This window comes from Nannobrachium achirus (genome assembly GCF_963921795.1).
Source record: "Nannobrachium achirus genome assembly, chromosome: 24".
In the NCBI taxonomy this organism is placed as follows: domain Eukaryota; kingdom Metazoa; phylum Chordata; class Actinopteri; order Myctophiformes; family Myctophidae; genus Nannobrachium; species Nannobrachium achirus.
Window position 1 is genome coordinate 20248055 of NC_137831.1, and position 24471 is coordinate 20272525.

The following is a 24471-nucleotide window of genomic DNA, read 5'->3' on the forward strand; positions in this document are numbered from 1 at the left end:
GCCGATCTACATGCGACGCGTTGTGAGCTTGTAGATCTGCTATTTCCACTATTTTTGCCTTTTATTTGAAATATATGAACATTTTTCAACATGGAAACGATTATGACGATTGACTAAAAATGATTAGACGCTTATGTAATAATTGTGACAGCCCTAACACACACACACACACACACACACACACACACACACACACACACACACACACACACACACACACACACACACACACACACACACACACACACACAGCACCGCTCTCCCTTCAATGTCAACTACATGCAACCATGCATCCGTCACAGCCTCTCTAGGTGCTTGACCCCCCCCCTCGACCTCCCCCAGCCTCCCCCAGCCTCAGATGACCCTGGTTCTCCTGTCCTTGTAGTTGGTGGTTGACTGTCCCGTGCGTCAGCAGTCCTCCCGCGACCCCCCTACCCATGCTACCATCCTACCCATTCTTCTATCTCTGGATATAATGTTTTAAGCTACACAGCCCGCCGGAAGGAAGGGATCCGAAAAGACTGAATTCTAACATTTCTCTTTCCCGATCCCTTAAGAAAATGGAGGGAAAAAAAGAGGCATACGCTCGTTTTTTTTCTTCAATATTTGATTTGCTTATTTTGTAATTCATTTGACGTCATTTGACTTTGGACTGTTTTTTTATTTTTTTTTATTTTTTGTGTAGTGATGCTAGATAACCTGGTAAGCCTGTTTTTATGTGTGGTTGGGCGCAGGAGTCACGTGGCGGAAATATCTTCCGCCCCCGCGACACTGTCACGCAACGCGAGTGTAGATTTAGCGCAAGTGCCAACGGGAGGTCCTAGAATCCCAGGCAGATTGATTTAAAAGTGTTTGTCAAACGAGGCATTTCCCATTTGGAGATTGTACAGTCTGAAAACCATCACCACATTCCACTCGCTCAAAGAGAACGACAAGCAAAACCAACCACGACACATGTCCATCACAAAAGATACGGTACCGAATGTGAGCTATAGATACTAGACGCTAGACTCTAATCTTAAAGTGTGTGTGTGTGTGTTTGCTTGTGCGTGTGCATGTGTGCGTGCGTGTGTGTGTGTGTGTGAGTGAGAGAATGACTTAACTTACAGAAACAAGGCGTGTAATTGTAATTGTAAAAGAATGGCTGATGATGTACTGAGCATGTCTGCTACAATGTGATATTTCCTAGATGAGCGGCGTTCTTTTTTGCTTTTGTTTTTAATCATATGATTTCCTGATAAGTATGTGCTGAATTGTTGGACAATTGTGTTCTGTTGCAGTTTTATTTTCTTTATATATCTACCAGTATATAGAAAGAAAGAAGGAAAAAAAAGGATACCATTTTGTTCCCTGTGGCTGCACTGGCTTAGCACTTAAATGCGGATGACCATTGCAGCTATGTTGAATCAAATGCTAAAAGGCTAGCTTTCCAATAGATTTGTTTTTTGTTTTTTTTGTCCACAAACCATTGGCTGCTCTTCTTGTTCGGTGATTTGGGCACTGATTTTAATGCAACAATGCTATTATGTTGGCATGGTAAAAAAATAAAAATAAAATAAAATAAAAAAATAACAGAAAAAAATAATTAGGTCTGTACTAATGTAGCTATCATGAACTTATACTGCAGTTAGATGTCTTCAGTGTGAGTGACATTGGCTAGAGGAGTGCATTCCGGTGTCTATACTGTACCACCCATTGTCACAGCCTAATAGTCAACCCCATTCGCTACAAGCAACCCCCATTCCCTTAGCTTCTCCGTTGTTAGCCTTGAATGAGCAGAAATGCCTGTAGTCACTCGGGTGACCAAAGTTGAACGCCTGGAGCTTTATATGAAAACATTCCACAATAGGGCTGGGTATTGAAAAAAAAAGAAAAAAATACATAAACAGAAAGTTTATCAATTCATGGGTCCATTTTCTCTACTGGCCTTGGTTTTGAGTAATTAAAACTTGCACTCCTATAAGGGAGACGTTATGTTTTTGTATTGTTTATGGGCGTCATCCAATTCGACCAAAAGATGTTCAACTGTAAAAAGAACGCCCGATTCCACCTTATATACGTATACTGTACTGTAAAGCCTTCAGTGAAAGGTTCTAGTTTAGAACCATTTTGAACGACCGGTATACCTGCCTATTGATCATTTTTAACAATACCCGGCCCTAAGTCCACCAGAAGAGCAGCTATGGGGCACACGGTAACTGTTGTTGCCGTGAGGCCATTTTGACCGTGCATACGTGACCTTATTGGGGGGAGGGGGGAAACGGACGAAATCATACCTTAAGAAATGAATGGAATGGAACTTATTATTATTGCAAAAAAAGAAAATGTTCTGGCTTATTCTGTGGTCACCATAATGACCCTCTCTCTCTCTCTCCCCTGATGTTGGTTATTAACCCCTCCAGTGTTTGTTTCTGTGCTCTACTTAACCCTCCCTCGCTCTCTCTGCCTGTGTAAGTGTATTTAAGAGACCATGTAGTTGTGCACATTTTTCCAATGTTTAAAAACATACTGATGACAGATGCTCCTACAGAAATAAAGAAAATAAAAATAAACGTTCACTGTATTCATTTTTTTTATCCACTTAAAGTTTAAGGGTTTAAGTCATATACCCTCTAGAGCAGGGGTCTTCAACACGAGGTCCTCAGAGATACTACAGGGGGGCCGCCAAATCTTTGCGTGATAGGATCGTGTTTTTACATTAACCACTTGAACCCTAGCATCCCTATTCTGAGTGGAACATTACCCACAAATAGCAGATCTACAAGCTTAAAACGCCTCGCAACGCGAGGAGGTTGTAAGCTTGTAGATCGTCTATTTTTGTCAAAGAAGAGCAGACTAAAGTATTTGATGGTTCAAGTGGTTAAATGTCTGAAAATACACATTACTCCAACATGATGACAGTGCTGTCAAACAAGACTAAGCTGTCTAAGAAATCTATGAAAATCTTTCTTCTGCAGCACAATTTTATACAATATGTTGTGGGGGTCCCCGCTTCATCTCTCTCTCAGCTAAGGGGTCCCTGGCCTGAAAACGTTGAAACCCCTGCTCTAGAGAGCTGGACTTGAATTACAATTTGTACTTTGACCACTTTTTTCCCGTCTACGCCAAGGGCCCTATTTTGCGTGTCGCTTTACCCCTTATGCCTAAACGTTTTTGGCATGTTTTACTATTTTGAAAAACCTTTTCAAATATTTCCAACACCTGATCTACATCGACACATTGGGAGCGTGTAGATCGTCTATTTAAACTATTTTTAAATGTGTTTCAAAATAGTAAAAAGATAAGGGGTAAGGCTGCTGGGGTTCAAGTGCTAAAAGGACAACTTCACCCATTTTAAACCTTTGTATAGCCTATAATTGTACTTCACTAAATAATGCTCATGCATAATATGGCAGTATGGCACTATATTTTTCAAGCTAATAGAAACTGCAGGCTTTCTATTCCTGGAAAGTTAGTATGCTATAATGGAAGTCATTGTTCTCGAGTTAATACAGATATATTCTTTATTTTTATTTTTTGTTTGAAAAAATCAGACCCAGTGTGAAGTTGAGCGGTGCGTTTGGCGAGTTCATTCCAATATTAGCTATAGGAACAATGTTAAATCCCTATCCATTCATTTCAAGGCTGCTCAACAGCATCACTGGGTGGCTGCAGCCATGCTCATATTAAAGTAAAGTAAAAGTATTCCTCAAAAGTACAGTACTTGAGTACATGTCCTTAGTTACTTTCCACCACTGGTAGATAGTATCTATGGGAAAGACTACTGGCCTAGAGTTATGTATAGAGTAGTCTCGCGTAGCCAGACAACTATTCCACAATCTCCGAATGCTATATAGAGTCTGGAACGGCAGCTCCCGAACGGCGAGTATCGGAAGTAGCAACTGCTACACGGAACTGTAGTCCCATTGGAAACATAACAGAAACACAATAGCTCAGACAAAGTCATTCGAGCGGCCTATTCTTGTTATGGGTGTATAGTTTAAGAAAAGGTTTGAAAACATCATGGAGGTAACACCAACAACACCAGAGAAAGACAAAATAACGCCCCCAGAAATATTGAAAGGAGACTTAACGCTTCCAGTAGGACATGTTATTGCTACTGCACCAAGGGAGCGGTTGCGTCACATTCGCTTTATCTCGCACTCATCGTTTCTATTACCGTTTGCCAGACTGTATGCCGGGAGCATTTGCCCAAATCGCGGAGGCAACAGTCTGGCCTCGCGAGACTATGTATAGAGCAATTAAAGCTGTATATCCTAACTTTTATGCCCTGGATTCCAACCCCAGGTATACCTCATGAGAGATCAAACATTATGTGATTCAGGCAGTAGTACTTATCTTCAACCAGTAGGTGTCCTACCCGACACCAGGATCTGCATTTCTCAGTGAGTGGAAGATAGAAGACCATGCAGACCACCTCCAGCTGCAGATGTGGTGTAGATCATAGCAAGCTACAGTATTATAATAAAAGCTTCAGTTCTGGGTTGCAGCTTTACAGTTTATTCATATAACAGTATCTCTAATATACAGTATTTTTAGTCCACAATAAAGAAATATCGAGTATGCCTACCTACCTAGTCCATAGGCCTATGGCTATAAAACAGGGCAACCTTTTTGATGAAGTGCCATGTTTTCATTTTCTTGATAGTCAGTGTGCCATATCAACATTAAGTTTAATTATGACACCAAATCTAAGTAAAATATTCCCAAATGATTTTGATTGTCAATAGGCTATACATTTCCCCCCTATGGAGTAACTAGTCAGGAGTTTGAATGAATGTAGAATTGTGTGGAGGATGTAATTTGTATGTGAGGGGACTTTAGTCAGTATATTTAAACCTCTCTCACACTATGCCAGTGTGCCAGTGGTCACCCTTCCCTGTGTCAATGTTGGCACCCGTGCCTAAGGTTGCCTACAGTATAAGCAACCTGTTGATGTGATCAGGGGCGTCACACCAAATTCTGGCCCCTGGGTACAAGGATTCACTGCGGGCCCCCCATGAATGTTAACTATTGAAAAATAGCAGATATCTGTGCCGCGCTGCGAGCTTGTAGATCTGCTATTTTTGAAAAATTGTGAAAATGTGTGCAAGAGACCTATGTTTCCATGTCAGTGCAGTGGTGCTCAAACTTTTTCATGTCAAAGACCCCCAAAATGATATTTGGCCACGGACCCCCATCTAAAAATATTTAGTTCCAGGGACCCCCCCCCCCCCCCCCCCCCCGAAGCAAATTTTGAGTAACAAATGTTCGCTTAAAAAACACATACATTCAAAGATTTGCACACATTTTCACGACTGCACTCGATGCCGCGCTGTGAGCTTGTTTATCTGCTATTTTTCAACAGCTTAAGTTACTAGGGCCCCTCCACCTTGGGCCCTAGTAACTCATTCCCACTTCCTCCCCTTGTGACGCCCCTGGATGTGATGCCAATGGTGAAATATAAGATTCCCAGCCTTCACATGTGATCCGGTCAGGTTTTTCCTTCAGTCTGTGTGTCATATATCATAGCCTAATAATAATCACATGCTACCAGTGGGTCTGCATCACATCACTCAGGCAGGTTGGGTTGGTTGTCAAGGCCAACATCTGTGCATTCACTGCGGCTCTAAGCCCCGCCGTCCGCTGATCATAAATCACTGTATGTGTAACCACTCTGTGGAGCTGTTCACTGATGGTGGTGCTGAATACCCCCCCCCCCCTTCTCTCTCTCTCTCTCTCTCTCTCTCTCTCTCTCTCTCTCTCGCCCCCCACTCTCTATCTCTCCCTCCCTCCCACCCACACTCTCTCTCCCCGCGACCGATCGACACTTGCAGCCATTTTACACGAGCCGAGCGCACTCATGTCATGAGTGGAGTCGGTGTGACGGGCGACTCGTGGTCACCTGCTGGACGGGTACGCAGCAACAGCCGCCGCGCCGCCGATCAGTACCGGTAGGACAAGAAAAAAAAAAGGTCGGTCAAGATGGTGAAGCGGAAAAGCCTGGACGACTCTGACCAGGAGTGTGGCAAGGGAATACCGTTCCCCATCCAGACGTTCTTATGGAGACAGACCAGGTTAGTGTGTGTGTGTGTGTGTGTGTGTGTGTGTGCGTGCGCGCATGTGCGTGTGCTCAGTGCATATTGATAACAGGTGTTTGGCCACTGCCGAAAATAACGAGCGGATCATCTTCACACAGCTGTCACACTCCGGAGTCGCCTTAAAAAGCGTGTTTAACACACAGCTAGGCGTCAAAATCAAACGGTGTTTGATTTGAACGCGTGCATGTTGTATCGATGTCATTGAGGGTGTCAGTCCCCCACTGACACTGTTTGAATTGGACACGGAAGCCGCGGTCAGTGCAGGATCCACCAAGTGATTTGTGTGCGCCTGCAGTGACTTTGCAATGTGACGATGATGTGCGTGCGTTGTTTGAATATGAATCGAGTTGAGATTGAGCACACAGATTGTGATGTCACACCTGTAAGCCAGGCATACATTTACCTTGTAACCAGGCCAACAGCACAGCACACAGAGGCGTCAATTGGGCATGGCAAGCTATGGCAGCTGCCATACCTTGGCTACAGGTGAAATAATAAAATGTACTTTTCATTGTGTCTGTTGCTAAGGTATGGCAACATGACGAGGGCGAGGGCGCGCGTGCAAGACACCAGTCACGTTGCCATACCTTAGCTTTTGCTGAACTGACGCCACTGACAGCACAGCACAGGCTGCTGCTGTGTGTGTGTGTGTGTGTGTGTGTGTGTGTGTGTGTGTGTGTGTGTGTGTGTGTGTGTGTGTGTGTGTGTGTGTCTGACTGCTTCTAATCTACACAGTGAGGAGGACTCACTCCACGAGAAGACATTATAGGTCCTCCTGTAGGCTACATTATGTTCTGTATTGACATCATAAAGATGATCATTCAGATACAATTTCCCTGTTTAATGTTCTCGTTGTTTTGTCAATAAGTGCATGTTCCTTTTGTCGTATAAGCAGCAATTAAGCATGTTTTGATTAGTTTTGATTGTATCTTTTCAGTGCATTTTTGCGTCCGAAGTTGGGAAAACAGTATGAGGCTTCTTGTGTGGTGAGTAATATCCATAATATGACCATGTCTGTGATGACAGAAAATGTCATCATTTTCACTTTAACACTGCAATCCTTATTTTAATGAATAAAACATGTTGTACAATATGAGCTCATTACTCCAGGAAACCATTCTTTTATTAGTAAAAGAATGGTTTATATAGACTGCATTTAAATACAGTAGGCCTATTATAGCGCATTGAATTGCTCAAAAGCACTTTACAACGTATTAATTTTACATTCACACTCACAATAAAGATGGTGAGGAAACCGTGCAAGCCACCCAACCTGCTCATCGGGAGCAGGTAGGAGTTCAGTCAGTGTCTTGCTCAAATACACTTTGACATGGAGCCAGGGATCGAACCAAGATGGCCGCTCTACCCTCTGGAGCCACTAGCTGTCTGCCTCCCTCTGACGTAGCAGTGGTTGGAGTAGTTGGAGGTGGGGTTGGCATCCTTATAGGGTCCAATTCCTTAACGGTTCCCTTTAATGATTCCAATAGGGCGTTCCAAATGGACCCTAACGGGTCTGTAACTCTGAGAGTGTACAAATGGAGCCAAATGGATCCTTCCGGGTCCATTTGGTTCCATTTGTACACTCTCAGAGTTATGGTGGTCCTTTAATTTAAAGCAGGGGTCTTTAACAGGGGGTCTCCTCAGAGTTACTACAGGGGGTCCTCCAACATTGTGTGATAGAAACTTTTTTTTTACTCTTTTTTTTATATTAACCACTTGAACCCTAGCGTCCATATTGGGAGAACTGTAGCCAAAAAATAGCAGATCGCAAGTTTGTTAAATATCCGAAAACACAAATTGACATTAACCAAAACACACTGACTATTGTGCTGTCAAACGATGACACTAGAAAAAAGGTTGTGGGGGTCCCTCCTTGCTTCACCTCTCTCTCAATTAAGGGGTCCTTGGCCTTAAAATGTTGAAGACCCCTGATTTAAAGGTTTGAGAGCCACCGGTATTGTAATTGCATAGCAGACATGGATTCCACATGCCAGCTCTGGAAAGGGTGATTAAAAAACGGTTCCAGAAACGGTTCCAAATATGATGGAACCGATTCCGGTTCCTCAATGTTGGATCCGGTTGCTCCGGTTCCGGATCCCAACCCTAGCTGGAGGAGTAGAGGTGTGTTACGGCCACTAAACATGGCTCGAACACCAATGGCCATAACATAATAATAGGACAAAGTCGGGTCTCAAAATGCAACACATTTTATTTTAAATTCAGACACTAGTTATGTTTCTTTATTTACAACAACTATGAGGGTAGTAGAAACAACAAAACTAAACCCAAAAAGTGAGACCTAACTAAATCCAAACGGAACAAAAAAAGATCGTCCAGAAACTAAAAAGAGGGGAGTCTGGTGAGCCAATCACTATGTGACCGTAGTCCCACCAGACTCCCATAACCTACCAAAACAAAATAAACAAGACTAAACTAACCACAGAAAGAAACGCCAAACAATACTTACGAGTTACGACCAAGCCCATCATAACTCAACTAAACCAGGAATATATATACGTGTGTGTATATATATATATATATATATATATATATATATATATAAAAATACATGGCTGGTGTTCGGTGCTGGGTTTAATCTGACTGAGAGCAGCTCCTCTTATAGCCTAGGCCCTAATCATGAACAGGGAACAGCTGAGACAGGGAGGGCAGCCAGAGCATTCACAATAGATGATGAACAGGTGAGTGTCTAGCCATGGAACAGATCAGAGCCAAGATAGACACTAAAGAGGACGAAGGAGCATTAGTGAACAGATAAGGTAATAATGCGGTAGAGTGAGGTTTGCAGGCGCATAAGAAGGTGGTCTGGTCTCTCTACTACCCTGGTGTCGGGCAGTGTTAATTTTGTTCACTAAGACTAAAAGACAAATCAGAGATCTAAGACTAAAGCTGGTTGCACACTGCTGCGTTTTTTTGTTGCGAAATGCGTTTTTCAGGGCAAGGAGAGAGAGAGAGAGATAGAGAGAGCAAGGGACCCAGTGGTCCGAAAATAAATACGAAACGGGTGGCAGTGTGCAAGCGTGATTGACATAACGTGAGGTTGATTTCTTTATTTACGTGCTCCGAAATTCGCTCCTATATTCGGCCAAAAAAACGCAGCAGTGTGCAACGACCTTAAGACTAAATGACATACTGGCGTCGGGTAGGACACCTACTGGTGTGGAGTGGTGGAAGTTTGGTCTCTCCCAACGCGGCAGGCATGAGATTGAATCCCCAGGATAGAAAATAAAACATACAAATTACAGCTTTAATACACCTGCAAATCAAGGGTGCGCTAGATTCCGTATTTAGCAAATGAGTTCCCCCCGTCTGGTGTCCTCCTCTTGCCTGCGGGAGAGGGAAAGGGAAGGGAGGGGGAGGGCGCAAACCCATTAATGGCATCTTGACAGGGACGTGCTGGCCATTGGGAAAAGCGGGACAACTCCCGAACGGCCGGTTCATTCCAGGCCGGTCCAGGCCGGCCATTAGGAAAAAAATACAAATAAAATGTTGGCCTTCGCTCCATTTTGAGGGCTGGGCGGCCAACAAAGTAAACTCGTCACTGTCAGGCAGAAACCTTGTATCTCCAAGTTTCAAATTTGTACATTTTTTCGCAAAGCAAAGCCCTGCTTAATCATACAAGGCCGTTGCACAAAAGTAGTGAAAACAGCAGATCTACAAGCACAGGTGCGAGGCGTTGTGTGCTTGTAGATCGGCTGTTTTCACTAGTTTAAATCATTTTTAAAATGATAAATACAAAACAAACGGTTTTGGACATACAAGGTTTCCACTCGACAACGACGAAATATAACTCATTGGCCCACTGGCTTGTCACTTGTCATGATCTGAAATGGCAAATCTTTGAGTAGCAGCTGCAGCGCTATAGAGAGATCTATAGAGAGATCTCTCTCTATAGCGCGCAATGAGGGCCTCTACAACTCTTTTTTCCCGGGCTGAATCAGCCGGGGCCCAGCACGTCCCTGCATCTTGACATCCCTTTGGATCTAATTCTAAACAAAGCTGCCACTGTTTGCTCCCAGATGCATAGCCTCGCTCGGGGGGCCATGTGGGACCTTTTGCTTCCCAGAGGCAAGGCTTTTGGTTTCTGTCTGATGTCTTCCTCTCGCTCTCTTTCTCTCTCTGGCTGTCTCCCCAGTCCTTTGAGCGTGTGCTGGTGGAGAATAAGCTCCACGGCCTGTCCCCAGCCCTGTCGGAGGCCATCCAGAGCATCTCTCGCTGGGAGCTGGTCCAGGCGGCGCTGCCACACGTTCTCCACTGCACCTCCATTCTCCTGTCCAACAGGAACAAGCTGGGTGAGAACACGCGCACATTTACATTTCGTCGTTGTCGGGTGGAAACCTCGTATCTCCAAGTTTCAAATGTGTATGTTCTTTCGCAAAGTAAAGCCCTACTTAATCATACAAGGCCGTCGCACAAAAGTGATGAAAACAGCCGATCTACAAGCACACAACGCCTCGCACCGCGAGGCGTTGTGTGCTTGTAGATCGGCTGTTTTCACTAGTTTAAATCCTTTTTAAAATGATAAATGCAAAACGAACAGTTTTGGACATACAAGGTTTTTACCCGACAACGACGATTTACAAATGCCTTTTAGATGATATTTAGAATGTTCCACAATGAATGTAGTGTCTGTCTCCAGGACGTCAACCCATTAAGACCTGGAATGCATTAGTACTTTAACCATTATTTCATGCTTAAAAAAAAATAATAGCAGATCTACAAGCTCTCACCGTGGCACTCGGTTCCGCGCTGTGAGTATCTGCTATTTTTTGAAAATGTGTGCAAGTCTTTGAATATTTTGACCCGATTCTATAAATGTCTTCTAAATCCTTCTTCTAAATCAGTGGTTCTCAAACCTTTTCATGTCAAGGACTCCCAAAATGATGTATTATGTATTTGGTCGCAGACCCCCATCTCAAAATATGTTGTTCCAGGGACTCTCCAGAAGCAAATATTATTTAATGTTACAGATGTTTGCTTTTAACACATGGGCTGCTAAGGTTTATAACATTTATAGCTGTTGCTGCTGCCACCATTGACTTACGCTTTGTTTTGACGTGCCTCGCAAGCTTCGTGCGTGTGCACGTGCGTGTCCAGAGAAGATTGAGGAGGATAATCCATTTGTTTACAAACGCTCGCGAAACTAAAATCCAAAAATCGCGGTAAAATCGCGGTAAAGTGTCGCCGTGAAAACAATCAGCTCTCTGCTTCCATGGGGCTGTTTTCATGTCATTCTGAGATAAAGCCGTTCTTATGTTTCAAAGTAGAATGTAAAGCATGATAAGTCCTTCCGTGATGTCTTCCCCAGAGGGGCTGCCTTCACTGACTGGGTGACGTAATGGACTCAGGTCATGCAAAGGGCAGCTGCAGTCTCAAAAAGTTAACTGTTTGTTGCCTCGTCTGTGGACGATATAACTTCCTGTGGCAGGGGGACACCTAGTGGCCATAACTCGTCCCTGAACGAGTTTGGCTCCCCAGGTGTTAAAAATCGATATTCAAAGATTTGCAAAAGCAATCAAGATTTTTCCAAAATAGCAGATCTATTAGCTTGCAGTGCGGCATTCGGTGCCGCGCTGTGAGCTTGTATATCTGCTGTTTTTTATAGTTAAAGCATAAAATAAAGGGGCGCACGGTGGCGCAGTCAGTAGTGCTGTCGCCTCACAGCTAGAAGGTCCTGGGTTCGATTCCCGCCGGGGGACACTGTGGGTGCTGGGGGCGTGTTCCCTCCTCCGCGTCATCAGTGCCCACACCCTAGGTGGGGTTGGCAAAAGGGCCTTTCTGTGTGGAGTTTGCATGTTCTCCCCGTGTCTCCTAGGGTAGATACCCTCACAAAAACATGCAGTAATCCTGGTCTCTATAAAGCCTCCCCCTGGCCAGCCGGGGCGCCTGATGGAGGGGAATGGAACTGGTTGGAATAACGTGTTCCTTCCACGCGCTACGTCCAACCGGGGAAGCTCCCCCTGTCAGGTGAAAAGAAGCGGCCTGCTCACTCCTCATGCATTGAAGGAAGCATGAGCTCAGTTCGGGGCCCTCCCCAGGTTGGCAGAGGGAGAGTAGAGCCCAGGATCACAGCTTAGGCAATTGGCACCGGGTGAAAAAATGGGTTACAAAAATCGTGGGATAAAAAAAAAAAAAAAAAAAAAAAGCATAAAATAATGGTTAAAGTTGCTCCAGGTTTTAATGGGTATTAAAAGACCATACCGGGGGCAGTACATGTCTATTAATATCTTCAATCTTACAGAGTATTGTATATTTATGAACTTCAGCATTTTGTTTACATTTTGCCCATTTTGTTTACATTTTCACCCAAGTCATTAAAATCGAATTTACTGAATTATTGAGTCAACGAAAGCTAAACATTATTGCACACTTAATAAATCATGAGCGTTTGAATTTCATTCATAAATCATGTTTTCCCCCGGGGCGTTTATTGATGGCCAGACTTCAGATCAATTATAAACACTCTAAAATGCGGCTGTAACGTAGATTTGCCACAACGTAACCATGCAATGACTCTTGGCGTGTTGGAAGACCTACAGACAGTAGTACCTCCACCAGTAAGTCCCCGTGAGGAGATTTTCATACCACACTGAGATGAGTGGTAGCCATCGGCTATTGTTGCACAACAAAGAGCTACAACAAATTATCCTACTGTCAATGCACATGAAGACATTATATTCACATGTGAAAATATAGAGACTGTCACAGGTAGTGCTGGTACAATAAGATGTACATAAAATACATACAACCCCGCTCCAGCAACAGTCCTCAATTCCGCATTAATTGTCAGCCAACTCCTAACCCATGACAAGCAGTGGTAGAAAGTTACTAAGTACATTTACAAGTAGGCTACAATTACTTGTTTCATTATTCTTTTTATATTAAAAAATCAATAAAACAAAAATCTAAAATAAATGAAAAAAGTATTCGAAATACAGACATGGCCCCCTCATGGACGGTTGAGTCACCAGAACCGAGGACGGGTGTTTTCGACCAATCTAACATGGTTAAAATGGAGTTTGCAGTTTGTATAGCAAATCTGCTAAAATGAATATCAAATATCTAAATGCTGAATCGAGCAACTTAAAAACTCTCTGTGGTGTTCACAAAAGACTGACAGTTCATGTCACAATCACTGTGACCCAAAGCGATTTACGATATTATCGCAATATAATCAAAATATCCGATTCGATTCAATGATTTAAAATCGATATTATTTAGCAAGGAATAAAATCTGTGTGAAACGTGTCAATAGTGCATGTTTCTAAGGGAAACATCTATTATTATGGATATAAATAAGTAAACACTGTGATTCTCTAGCAAATACATGGATATTATATTTCAACAGATATGGACAAACCTGCACCTTGACATGAACACAGAGATTACACACATTTATCGATAGACCAAGATAGCTATATGGAATGGAAAAGTAATTAAACCCCTCTTTTTAATTTTCCTTCTTGAAATACAAGGCACAGATACCTAGTTCCCATAATCCCATACTGTACAATCAATTATTTGCACTGCAAAACGATTTGATACCGGCATTTTAAACAATGCCGATACGATACAAAGCCAAAACGGTACGAAATATGCTTTCGCATATCGATATAGTAAGTAGATCATTGCAAATTAAAATAGATTTTTCGATTCAGTTACTATATCGTTATGTAATGGAAGTTTTTGAAGTTACTATAAGTAAGTTAAACAAATCAGGAAGATGCAGGACTGCATTGTCAGGAATCAGACTTCATTCTTTATTGTAAATCTCATCACAGAAGAGAGGCACACACACACACACACACACACACACACACACACACACACACACACACACACACACACACACACACACACACACACACACACACACACACACACACACACACACAGTCGGCATATTTGAAATAGGATGTGTGTGAGTCGGCTGTTTGTAAGGGGTTTGTCAGGTAGGAACAGGACATCTAAAAAATCAATAGAGGGTATGCGCGTGACATCATCACCGTACCAGGAAGTTATGCGGGATCGCCTACTGAGTGGCAAAAAACTACTTTTTGGCCTTGAAAGCCTATACAGCCAAAATCTGATTGCTTTAAACGATGTTAAACAACGTTAATCTCACTTTGCCACTCGATTTGCCATTCACTTTATGCATGCGCATACCCTCTATACCACAATGATTGTTATATGAATTTTGCCACCACAGTACACCCCTAACGATTACCGTGCCTCACCGCAGGCCACCAGGACAAGCTGGGCGTGGCGGAGACCAAGCTGCTCCACACCCTCCACTGGATGCTGCTGGAGGCGGCCCAGGACTGCAACCACGAGCCCAGCCTGGGCCACGCCTGGTCGGCGGGCAGCAGCAGCAGCGCCTTCCTCCAGCAGCCCGTGGGGAACCAGGGCTCCTCCTCCTCGCCCCAGGGGGCCCCGCCGCCGCCGGGCTCCTGCTCGGGCTCGGCCCTGCTGGGCGGCTCCGGCTCGGGGCCCCCCCGGGGCCACAGCGAGTCGATGCTGGAGGAGGACGAGCAGGCGCGCGCCAAGCTGTTCAACAAGAGCATGGTCACCGTGGAGCTGTTCGTGTTCCTGTTCGCCCCGCTCATCCACCGCATCAAGGTACTGTTTGTGTTCCTGTTCGCCCCGCTCATCCACCGCATCAAGGTACTGTTTGTGTTCCTGTTCGCCCCGCTCATCCACCGCACAAACGGCCTGGCTCACGTGTTTATTTTTGGAACACAGTTCTTATATGACGCCATATTAAATGCGTCTATGGCAGGGGTCTTCAACGTTTTCAAGCCAAGGACCCCTTAGTTGAGCGAGAGATGAAGCAGGGATCCCCACAACATTGTCATAGATTCCATATAGTTTCATCGTTTGACAGCACAATCATCAGTGTATTTTGGATTCATGTCAATTTGTGTTTTCAGATATTTAACCACTTGAACCATCAATACTTAATAAACTTGACCTTTCACCCTGTACTTAGTCTGCTGGTTTTCCCCCCTACAACGAACCTCTTTGCCAAAAATAGCCGATCTACAAGCTCACAACGCCTTGCAGCGCGTTGTGAGGTTGTAGATCTGCTATTTTTGGCTAAAGTTCTCAGAATATGGACGCTAGGGTTCAAGTGTTTTATATAAAAAAGGAGAAAAAAATGTCTATCACTCAATGATTTGGAGGACCCTCTGTAGTAACTCTGAGAACCCCCTAGGGGTCCCGGACCCCCTGTTGAAGGCCCCTGTTCTATGTGAATTCAGAATGGGATGGAATAAACGTGTCCCAGGTAGGATGTTTAAATTACGTCAGACTTCGGTGCTCTATTGGCGCTAGTTTTAAGTGTGCATTAATTATACTAGGAAATGAACTCGTACTGGTTTTCATCTTACAAACACACACACACACACACACACACACACACACACACACACACACACACACACACACACACACACACACACACACACACACACACACACACACACACACACACACTTTCTCTCGCTCTCTCTGCCACTATTGATCTCTGTGTGTAAACAGATGGAAGGGCTTGGTTTCACTACCCAGGGGATTGCTCTGTTTGCCTGCTGTGCGACAAATTATGTTTTGAGTGAAAACACAGCGAGAGCAGTTTCATGATCCTAAAAGTTCATAATGAGATCCCGGGATATTGTGTATGTTTTTCTTAAATAATCAGATTTAACGATGGCTTTTATATGCAATTATAACTTGAGATTGTGTAACTGAAACTGCAATTGTGAGTTTGTGAATCGGCTTTGTGTTGTTCCCTGCAGGAGTCTGACCTGACCTTCCGATTGGCCAGCGGTTTGGTCATATGGCAGCCAATGTGGGAGCACCGCATGCCCGATGTCCCTGCCTTTTCAGCGCTCATCAAACCCGTCAGAAATATCGTGACAGGTGACACACAGAAAACACAGCCATTTTATATTCCTACTGAGATCTTATGCTGCATTCACACTGGAAGAAGCCAAGCTAATGGTTGTCTTGGTAATTCAATGTAATCTCTATGAAAACCATCTTTTAAAATGTCCAAGCTTTTTTTCGAGCATGGACATTTTAAAAGCTAGTTTGCATAGAGATTACATTAAATTACCAAGCCAACCATTAGCTTGGCTTCTCTCAGTATGAATGCAGCATTAAACTCCATCAACATCCAGTTTTTCTTTGTGGTTAATGTAATGAACTGTGTGGTGGTGATGTTAACGCAATCAAAGCCTCATCAAAGACGAGCATAAACACCTGGTATGAAGCCTCAAACAACCTACGTATGTATGCTTGTCTTTGATTGTGTGACATCACACCACGCAAACACCATCTGTTAGTGTGTCCTGGTTCAAACCTGTCTTCAGTGAGATTTGGTGGAGTGAAAAATATCAAGTACGTTATTTCCAGGTCCTTTTTACCAATTACAGAGCGTTTAAGTGGTGCCCGATATGCAGTTCGGCAAATAAAAGGTGAATGACGGAGGATAATTTCACGATAAATGTCAGTGTCCACAATACGATCATTGTGAGTGTTACTTTTATCACGATGAACGATAATACATTTTAACAACGATACAATACGCATCATGATACATGATTGACAATATGATACATGGGCGATATTGGTTCATTCATGGCCATACGATGCGATTCAATGATTTAAAATCAATATAGTAACTTAGCAAAGAAATCAAATTGTGTGAAACGTGTAAATAGTGCATGTTTCTAAGGGAAAAATATTTTATTATGGATATAAATAAGTAAACACTGTGATTCTCTAGCAAATACATGGATGTTATATTTCAACAGATATGGATTTAAAAAACTTTGGAGTGGGTCTTTAACTTAACATTTTACCCGTTCTCTAATTTGCACTTTTTGCCGTTTCATCTGAAGCTGCGGTGTGATATCCTGTATCTCGTTGAGTTCTTTTGATTATGTCCATTATTGTATCATCATTTCTAAATATACCACAGTGAAGCTTGCCTCTACTATCAGTGGCTAGTTTCCAAGTGTGGCTACTGTAAATGCATTCTTCTAATCTGCTCCAATTGCATCTCCTGCAACCCCCTCTATTCATTCTGAAGATCTGTAATTGAATCTAAGCTCTGCTTATTGTCCACAGCCAAGAGAAACTCTCCGGTCAACAAACAGTGCAGCCCCTGTGGTTCTGGCAACCCGGGTCCCATGGTGAGTGAATTTGTCATGCCCGATTTACACTGGTGCATCGGAAATAGCTGATCAACAAGCTCATGCCGCGTCGCAACCCTTGACGCGTTGTCAGCTTGTGGATCAGTGTTGATTTAGTCGACTAAAACTATGACGAAAAATGTTTGTCGACTGCGTTTTTTTTCACTGACGAAAACTAAATAAAAACGAAATAAAAACTAAGCTGTGATGACTAAAACTAAGACTAAATATATTGACAATTTCGTCAACAAAATAAAAACTAGACTGAAGAGAGTCATTTTATGGTTTGGTTGCTCTCAGGTGTTGTTGCGACCTATTGTGAGCTTGTAGATCTGCTATTTTCAGCACGCAATCAAGTGTAAAATCAGTCATTACGATGCCTTCAAGGCCTGCCAAAATACATTTTAGTTGACTAAATCAACTGTAGATTTAGTCGCCATAAAATCTTATGATATTTAGTCGACTAAAATTAGACTAAAACTAAAACTAAGACTATGACTAAAACTAAACTAAAATTTGCTGTCAAAATCAACAGTGTTGTGGATCAACTATTTTTGGTGCGCAACTATAAATCAGGTATTGAAGCTTAGCTGCCGCCACATCTATAGCTTCTATGATTGATTGTGTTCCAAGCAGGAGACGGGCACATCCGCCCCTCCCCCCTTCTCCCATCCCAACTAATATTCATTAGCGCCAGGCCATCCGTCCAGGAAAACATCGCTAGCCAGCCTCCTCTATCACACCGTTTCCCAAACACTGGGTCGGGACCCATGTGTGGGTCGCGGACAGATTTTTATTTATGTGTCATGTGTAAATATCCCTTTATTTTTAGTTTCCGAAAATGTGTTTTTAATTATTATTATTTCATAATTATAGATTTTTCACATCACAAAAAAAAGCTACATTTAGAATTTAAAACAAATTTAATGATTTTTCTAAAGAATTGAATCATCATGAATAAATTCAAATTATTAATCTAAGAAATTCCATTAATTAGAAAACACATTTTTCACAGAAGTAGTGAAAATAGCCGATCTACAAGCTCACAACACGTCGCCTGACCAGTCCCTCACCATTACCAGGGGTTCCCAAACCTTTCCATGCCAAGGACCCCCAAATAGCCATAGCCTCTGGCCACGGCCCCCCCTATTGTGAAATGGATACAAAATATACAGTATATGTAAATGACAATAGCCCATCTACAAGCTCACAACATGTCGCATCGTGACGTTTTGTGAGCTTGTAGAGCAGTTTTTTTAAATGTATTTTTATTCACAATGACATATATACGAATTTCTTTCAATTTATCTCCTTTCCAATTGGCTCCGGTGCATGGCACCCCCTGTGGTGCCCATAAAACCAATGGATTATTATTATTAGACTGCATGTGATTGATTGAATATTTGAATATATGGCCCCTTCTCTCTCTCTCTCTCTCTCTCTCTCTCCCTCTCTCTATCTCTCTCTCTCTCTCTGTCTCACTCTCTGTTTCTCTCTTGCTCCCACAGGGGTTCCAGGTGGTCTGCGAAGCCGCCCAATCGGATTCCTCCTCCCCCGGGGCCGGAGATCAGAGCTGTCGTCGTGGTAACTCAGTGGAAAAAGGCGGCCCCTCCCAACAGCCCCCGACGGTCAAGGGGCTCTCCAAGAAGAAGTGAGCGGCGTTAATAATCAATTCAACATGCACGTCCATAGTTTTATCAGCACGGCAGCAATGTGTAGGCTACAGGCTAAAGCAGGGTTCCCCAATAGGCGGCCCGCGGGCCATTTGCGGCCCGCGGGGGGCTACTGTCTGGCCCCCACCAACCCCAGTAATAATGGTGGTATAAGAGCAGCAACAACACTACTATATCGTCGTCGTCGGGTGGAAACCTCGTATCTCCAAATTTTTATGTTCTTTCGCAAAGTAAAGCCCTGCTTCATCATACAAGGCCGTCGCACAAAAGTAGTGAAAACAGCTGATCTACAAGCACACAACGCCTCGTGGTGCGAGGCGTTGGACAAACAAACGGTTTTGGACATACAAGATTTTCCCGCGACAACGACGATATGACAACAACGATATCTGAACTGTCGCTGGAGTAGCGGGAACGCCACCGTCGCCCCCAGCAATGTTGTGGCCCTCGGCTTGGTACCCTAGACATAATTCGGCCCTTGGGGAAAACTAATTGGGGAACCCTGGTCTACAGTATGTGGATCATATAAACGTCCTGTTTAGCCTTCTGGAGATGTCATAGGAAAAATGCACTAGTGTTGAGGGTGTGTGTGTTGGTTGGGGACAGCCAGAATTCACTGTCCACACCAAGTAGTTCCCCGAGGGTTTATTCTTGGTCGCCCTCCTTTTTGCGGCATGGATATAAAGAAATAGTCTATTATTTTATTGAGGGATAGCGCTACCTAACACACTTAGCTTAGCATCTGTGGACAAGCAAACGGCATACAGATTAATAACTTCCTGTACGTGGCATATATCTCTGCTGTCGGGAAGAAACCAAACTCCCAAAATGTTAATTTTTCAGGAAATTAAAAAACATCCAGCTCAAGTGGAGTTAGGAGGTTTTGCCCATCATTAATAAGAACAGCTGAAAATGGATTTCAAAGCTAATGCCTCATTCACATACAGAAAAGCCAAGCGAATGGTTGGCTTGGTAATTCAATTTAATCTCTATGCAAACCAGCTTTTAAAATTTCCAAGCTGGAAAAAAAGCTTGGACATTTTTAAAGCTGGTTTGCATAAAGATTACATTGAGTTACCAAGCCAACCATTAGCTTGGCTTCTCTAAGTCTGAATGCAGCATAAGTCATGCCTCTGCAGCTGCTCTGTCAGGCAGGGGAGAGGCCTAAAACAGCTGACTCCACCTAGCCTTGAAACCAGACAAAAACACATTTTCCCTCGGTAGATTTGGTCTGGCACCGCTCAGCTCCGAAGTTGTGAGGGACCAATCAGGGGCCAGTATGCAAATATCGGGAGGCTTTATCCCCAGAGGCATTTTCTTTCATTTTTAATACTTTTCGTTGGTTCAATATTTTTCAGTGGCACTGATTTATGGACAATTTAGTTGACTGGTTATCTGCATAGTATAACTAGTAGTAACTCAGTGGGACTGAGTTACTAGGGCGCAAGGTGGAGGGGGCCTTAATTATGTTATACTTTAGCTATTGAAAAATAGCAGATATGCAAGCTCACAGAGCGGCACCGAGTGCCACGCTGCGAGCTTGTAGACCTGCTATTTTTGAAAAGTTGTGAAAATGTGTGCAAATCTTTGAATACATGTATTTTTTAAGCAAACATTTGTAACTCAAATTTTGCTTCTCGGGGGGTCCCTGGAACTAAATATTTTGAGATGGGAAACAGGATTTGACTTGCACAAGACTTTCAATTTTTCAAAAAATAGCTGAGTGCCGCGCTGTGAGCTTGTAGATCTGCTATTTTTCAATAGTTAAAGCACAAAATAAAGCGTAATAATGCGTTCCCAGTCTAAATGGGTTAAACCCCCTCCCCCTATGAAGAACATTCATGGGGGGCCCGCAGTGAATCCTTGTACCCATGGCCCAGAATTTGGTGTGACACCCCTGGGGACAGACGTCTGGTGTTTGCTCATTGAACTGTGTGGCTGGATCATATCCTGCAAGTAAGGGGGTTCCATGCCCCCTTAGTGCAGACTAAAGTACCTGTGATACTGTATTTAACTACTCTAGATGTGCAGAGGCTGGTGACAACAACGTGAATGTGACTTCATTCCTCTAAGGTAGTGGTTCCCAAACTTTTTAGCCCGTGACCCAAAAGAGAAATTAGACGTTTGCCCGGGACCCAAACTAGTGAAAACAGCCGAAGCCCACAACGCCTCGCTTCGCTTGTGAGCTTGAAGATCGGCTATTTTCACTACTTTTAAACGTTTGTGTTCTAATTTATGGCATTTCTTTGATTTCTTCATGACATTACTGGGAAAAAAATCATTGCGTTTCTTTATTTTTTATGCTTTTTTTGTTGTTGCTTTTTTTGGGAATGTTTTTTGAAAATGTTTTGAAATAATAATAATTTAAAACAAAATGTAGGAAACTAAAAATAAAGAACCAGTGCCCTAAGGCATCTCAGTCAGTTAAGATTCTCTGTGCCACCAGTGGAACAAAGATGAATAGGTGCTAAGATCCTTTTGTGGCAAAAAATTAAAAAAAATCCCCCAGAAACCCTCTCTCAGGAAATGATCTCAGTACAGTTAATCAGCGATGTGGAACGGGATGCACGCTGCATGTTGTAATGCAGAGTCAGTGGTTTGTCAACGATCTGCAGTTCTTAGACCAGAGCCAGTGCAACTCATCTTGTAAAGACGGTCTGAGGCGGTGCTTCTCAAAGTGGGGTCCCTTGAGGGGGTTCCAAATGTACCCTGCTTACAGGTCTGTAACTCTCAGAGTGCACACATGGTTCCACTTGTATCCACCTGTTTCCGCAAGACTTTACTGTAGCATTATCTGCGGGACACTTCCGGTTAACAGCATACATACAAGCTCATGTCGCGTCGCAGATGCAACCGTTGTGAGCTTGTAGATCACACTCGGCTGCGACGCTGGAAATGCCGCTCGCAATGCACGATGGGATGTTGGAAAGTTGTGGATATGACACTAAGTTATGCGTGTGTCCTTAAAATGTAAGGTTTGAGAACCACTGGTCTGATGTTCCCTCCCGCGGCGTCGTCTGCCAAGGATAGTATAAAGCAGAGTCTTCTAATCAGAGAGTCCTGCCACTGCGTGGTCAGAAGCAGCACTGGTCACGTGGTTCATTGTCACTTTACACCTCATAGACTTCAATGCATTTTGTAAACTTCCGGTTCGCCGTTTGTCACTATACGCCAATAGATGTGTGTGTAGAAGACCTGGCCCCATGAAGTGAACGGGAGTGACGCAACTCTCCGTAGGTAGAAGGCTCTGGTATAAAGCAGCCTAGTTCACTAGCCAGTGCGTTGTCGTAGCCTAGACTGTAGCATTCATTCTCCTCTCCTTCCCCTGTGCGATGTGTTGCTGCAGGCAAGTCTGTGTCCTTAGTCAGCATGCGCACTGTAACATTCACTTCTGCTTGCAGTGGTGGAAACACTAAGTACTCAATTTCTTTACTTAAGTAAAAGTGTCAATACTGCAATGTAGAAACACTCTGTTACAAGTAAAAATCTGGTAGTCGGGCGCCCGCTGGCCTGGTGGTCAAGGCGCATACCACATACTACTAGGCTATGATGCCTGCTGGCGTCGCCGGTTCGATTCCCGATCCGGACGACCTTTGCCACATGTCATTCCCCATCTCTCTCCCCATTTCCTGTCAGTCTACTGTCCTAAAGCCCAAAAACAAAAATCTTTAAAAAAAGTCTGGTAGTCAAAATGTACTTCCAAAAGTATTGGCATCGAAATATACTTACAGTACCAAAAGTAAAAGTAGTAATTATGCAGAATGTCCCGTTTCACAAGGTATCCTACTGTATGTATAAAATGTATACAAATCTTTAGAAAAAGTGGTTAAAGTGGTTAATGTATGTTTTGTATTAGTAGTCCAAATCTACAAAGTAACTAGTAACTTCAGTTTTCAAATATGGAGTAAAAGTACAATATCTGTCTCTGATATGTAGCGGAGTAGAAGGAAATACTCCAGTTAAGTAAAATGTCTTCAGTTGTACTGTCCACCACTGTCTACTTGCAGGTTGAGCTGAGGGAACAGAGGGAAGGGGACTCATACTGTATTTATGGCACGGTCACACATATACAGTATGTCAGAGCGACGTCCCGTTAATTTCCATTCTATGGGAACAATAGGAGCTGTCATCTTGGTTGAATTGCGGCGTACAATGTGTGGAGTGTAGCACTGGTGATCTTTGACCAGTTGTCAACCAATAGGATTATGAAAGAAGCGAGTGGTTGACCCCACTCTGCAAGCTTTTTGCTCGTAGTTGTCTACCCTTAGAGCAGGGATGTGCTGGCCATTGGGAAAATGACCGTTTCATTCCCGGCCGGTCCAGGCCGGCCATTAGGGAAAAAAAAAAAAATTAAATGTCGGCCTTCGTTCCATTTTGGGGGCTGGGCGGCCAACAAAGTAAATCGTCACTGTCGGGCAGAAACCTCATATCTCCAAGTTTAAAATTTGTAGATTTTTTCGCAAAGCCCTGCTTCATCATACAAGGCCGTCGCACAAAAGTAGTGAAAACAGCCGATCTAGGTGCGAGGCGTTGTGTGCTTGTAGATCTGTAAATCTAGTTTAAATCATTTTTTTAAATGATAAATACAAAACAAACGGTTTCCACCCGACAGCAACGAAATATAACTCATGTAATGGGCCCACTGGCTTGTCACTTTGTCACAAATCTTTGAATAGCAGCAGCGCTATAGAGAGATCTCTCCCTCTATAGCGCGCAATGAGGGCCTCTACAACTCTTTTTTCCTGGGCTGAATCAGGGGCCCAGCACGTCCCTGCCTTAGAGTACACACACGCACAAACACACACGTGTCCTTCAAGAGAACGACACCGCTCTTGATGAGCAGGTTTGTGCCTCGCATGGTTTCCTCCGCCATCGCTGTACGTGTGTGTGACTCGGTGAACGTAATGCACATTGTAAATCGCTTTGCATAATGGCGCTATATAAACGCACCATTTACCATTGTTGCGCACACACACCCAACCACGGTAATTATGCAGAAGTAATGTGCTGGAAGGGATGTCTATATTGGCCGTGTCCCTGGCAGGGGCGTAACAAAGGGGGGGGTAAGTGGGACTGAGTTACTAGGGCCAAAGGTGGGGCCTTAATTATTCTATACTTTAGCTATTGAAAAATAGCAGATATACAAGCTCACAGCGCGGCACCGAGTGCCGCCCTGCAAGCTTGTAGATCTGCTATTTTTGAAAAGTCATGAAAATGTGTGCAAATCTTTGAGTATTTTTTAAGAGACATATCATGTTGGGGGTCCTTGACATGAAAACATTTGAGAACTACTGACTTAGAAACATAGGTTAGAAGGATTTGAAATATTTTTGAGAAATGCACACATTTTCACGATATTTTCAAAATGTGAGCTTGTACAGTATATCTGCTATTTTTCAATAGTTAAAGCACAAAATAAGCTGTAATAATGCGTTCCCAGACTAAATGGGTTAAACCCCCTCCCCCTATGAAGAACATTCATGGGGCACCCGCAGTGAATCCTTG

General features: G+C 43.4%; 1 protein-coding gene across 1 annotated transcript in view; it reads left to right on the forward strand.

Moving 5' to 3' along the window:
* Positions 1-5763: 5763 nt before the first annotated feature.
* The window catches only part of unc80 (unc-80 homolog (C. elegans)), a gene marked incomplete at its 3' end in the record, with an annotated part of 166179 nt that continues 147471 nt past the window's right edge, over positions 5764-24471 (forward strand). The window contains exons 1-7 of the mRNA XM_080720767.1: positions 5764-6056; positions 7018-7066; positions 10234-10390; positions 14341-14717; positions 15893-16016; positions 17229-17293; positions 18802-18944. Coding sequence (XP_080576893.1) covers positions 5965-6056; positions 7018-7066; positions 10234-10390; positions 14341-14717; positions 15893-16016; positions 17229-17293; positions 18802-18944 — 1007 coding nt within the window. The 5' untranslated portion in view covers positions 5764-5964. The remainder of the gene's footprint in view (positions 6057-7017; positions 7067-10233; positions 10391-14340; positions 14718-15892; positions 16017-17228; positions 17294-18801; positions 18945-24471) is intronic.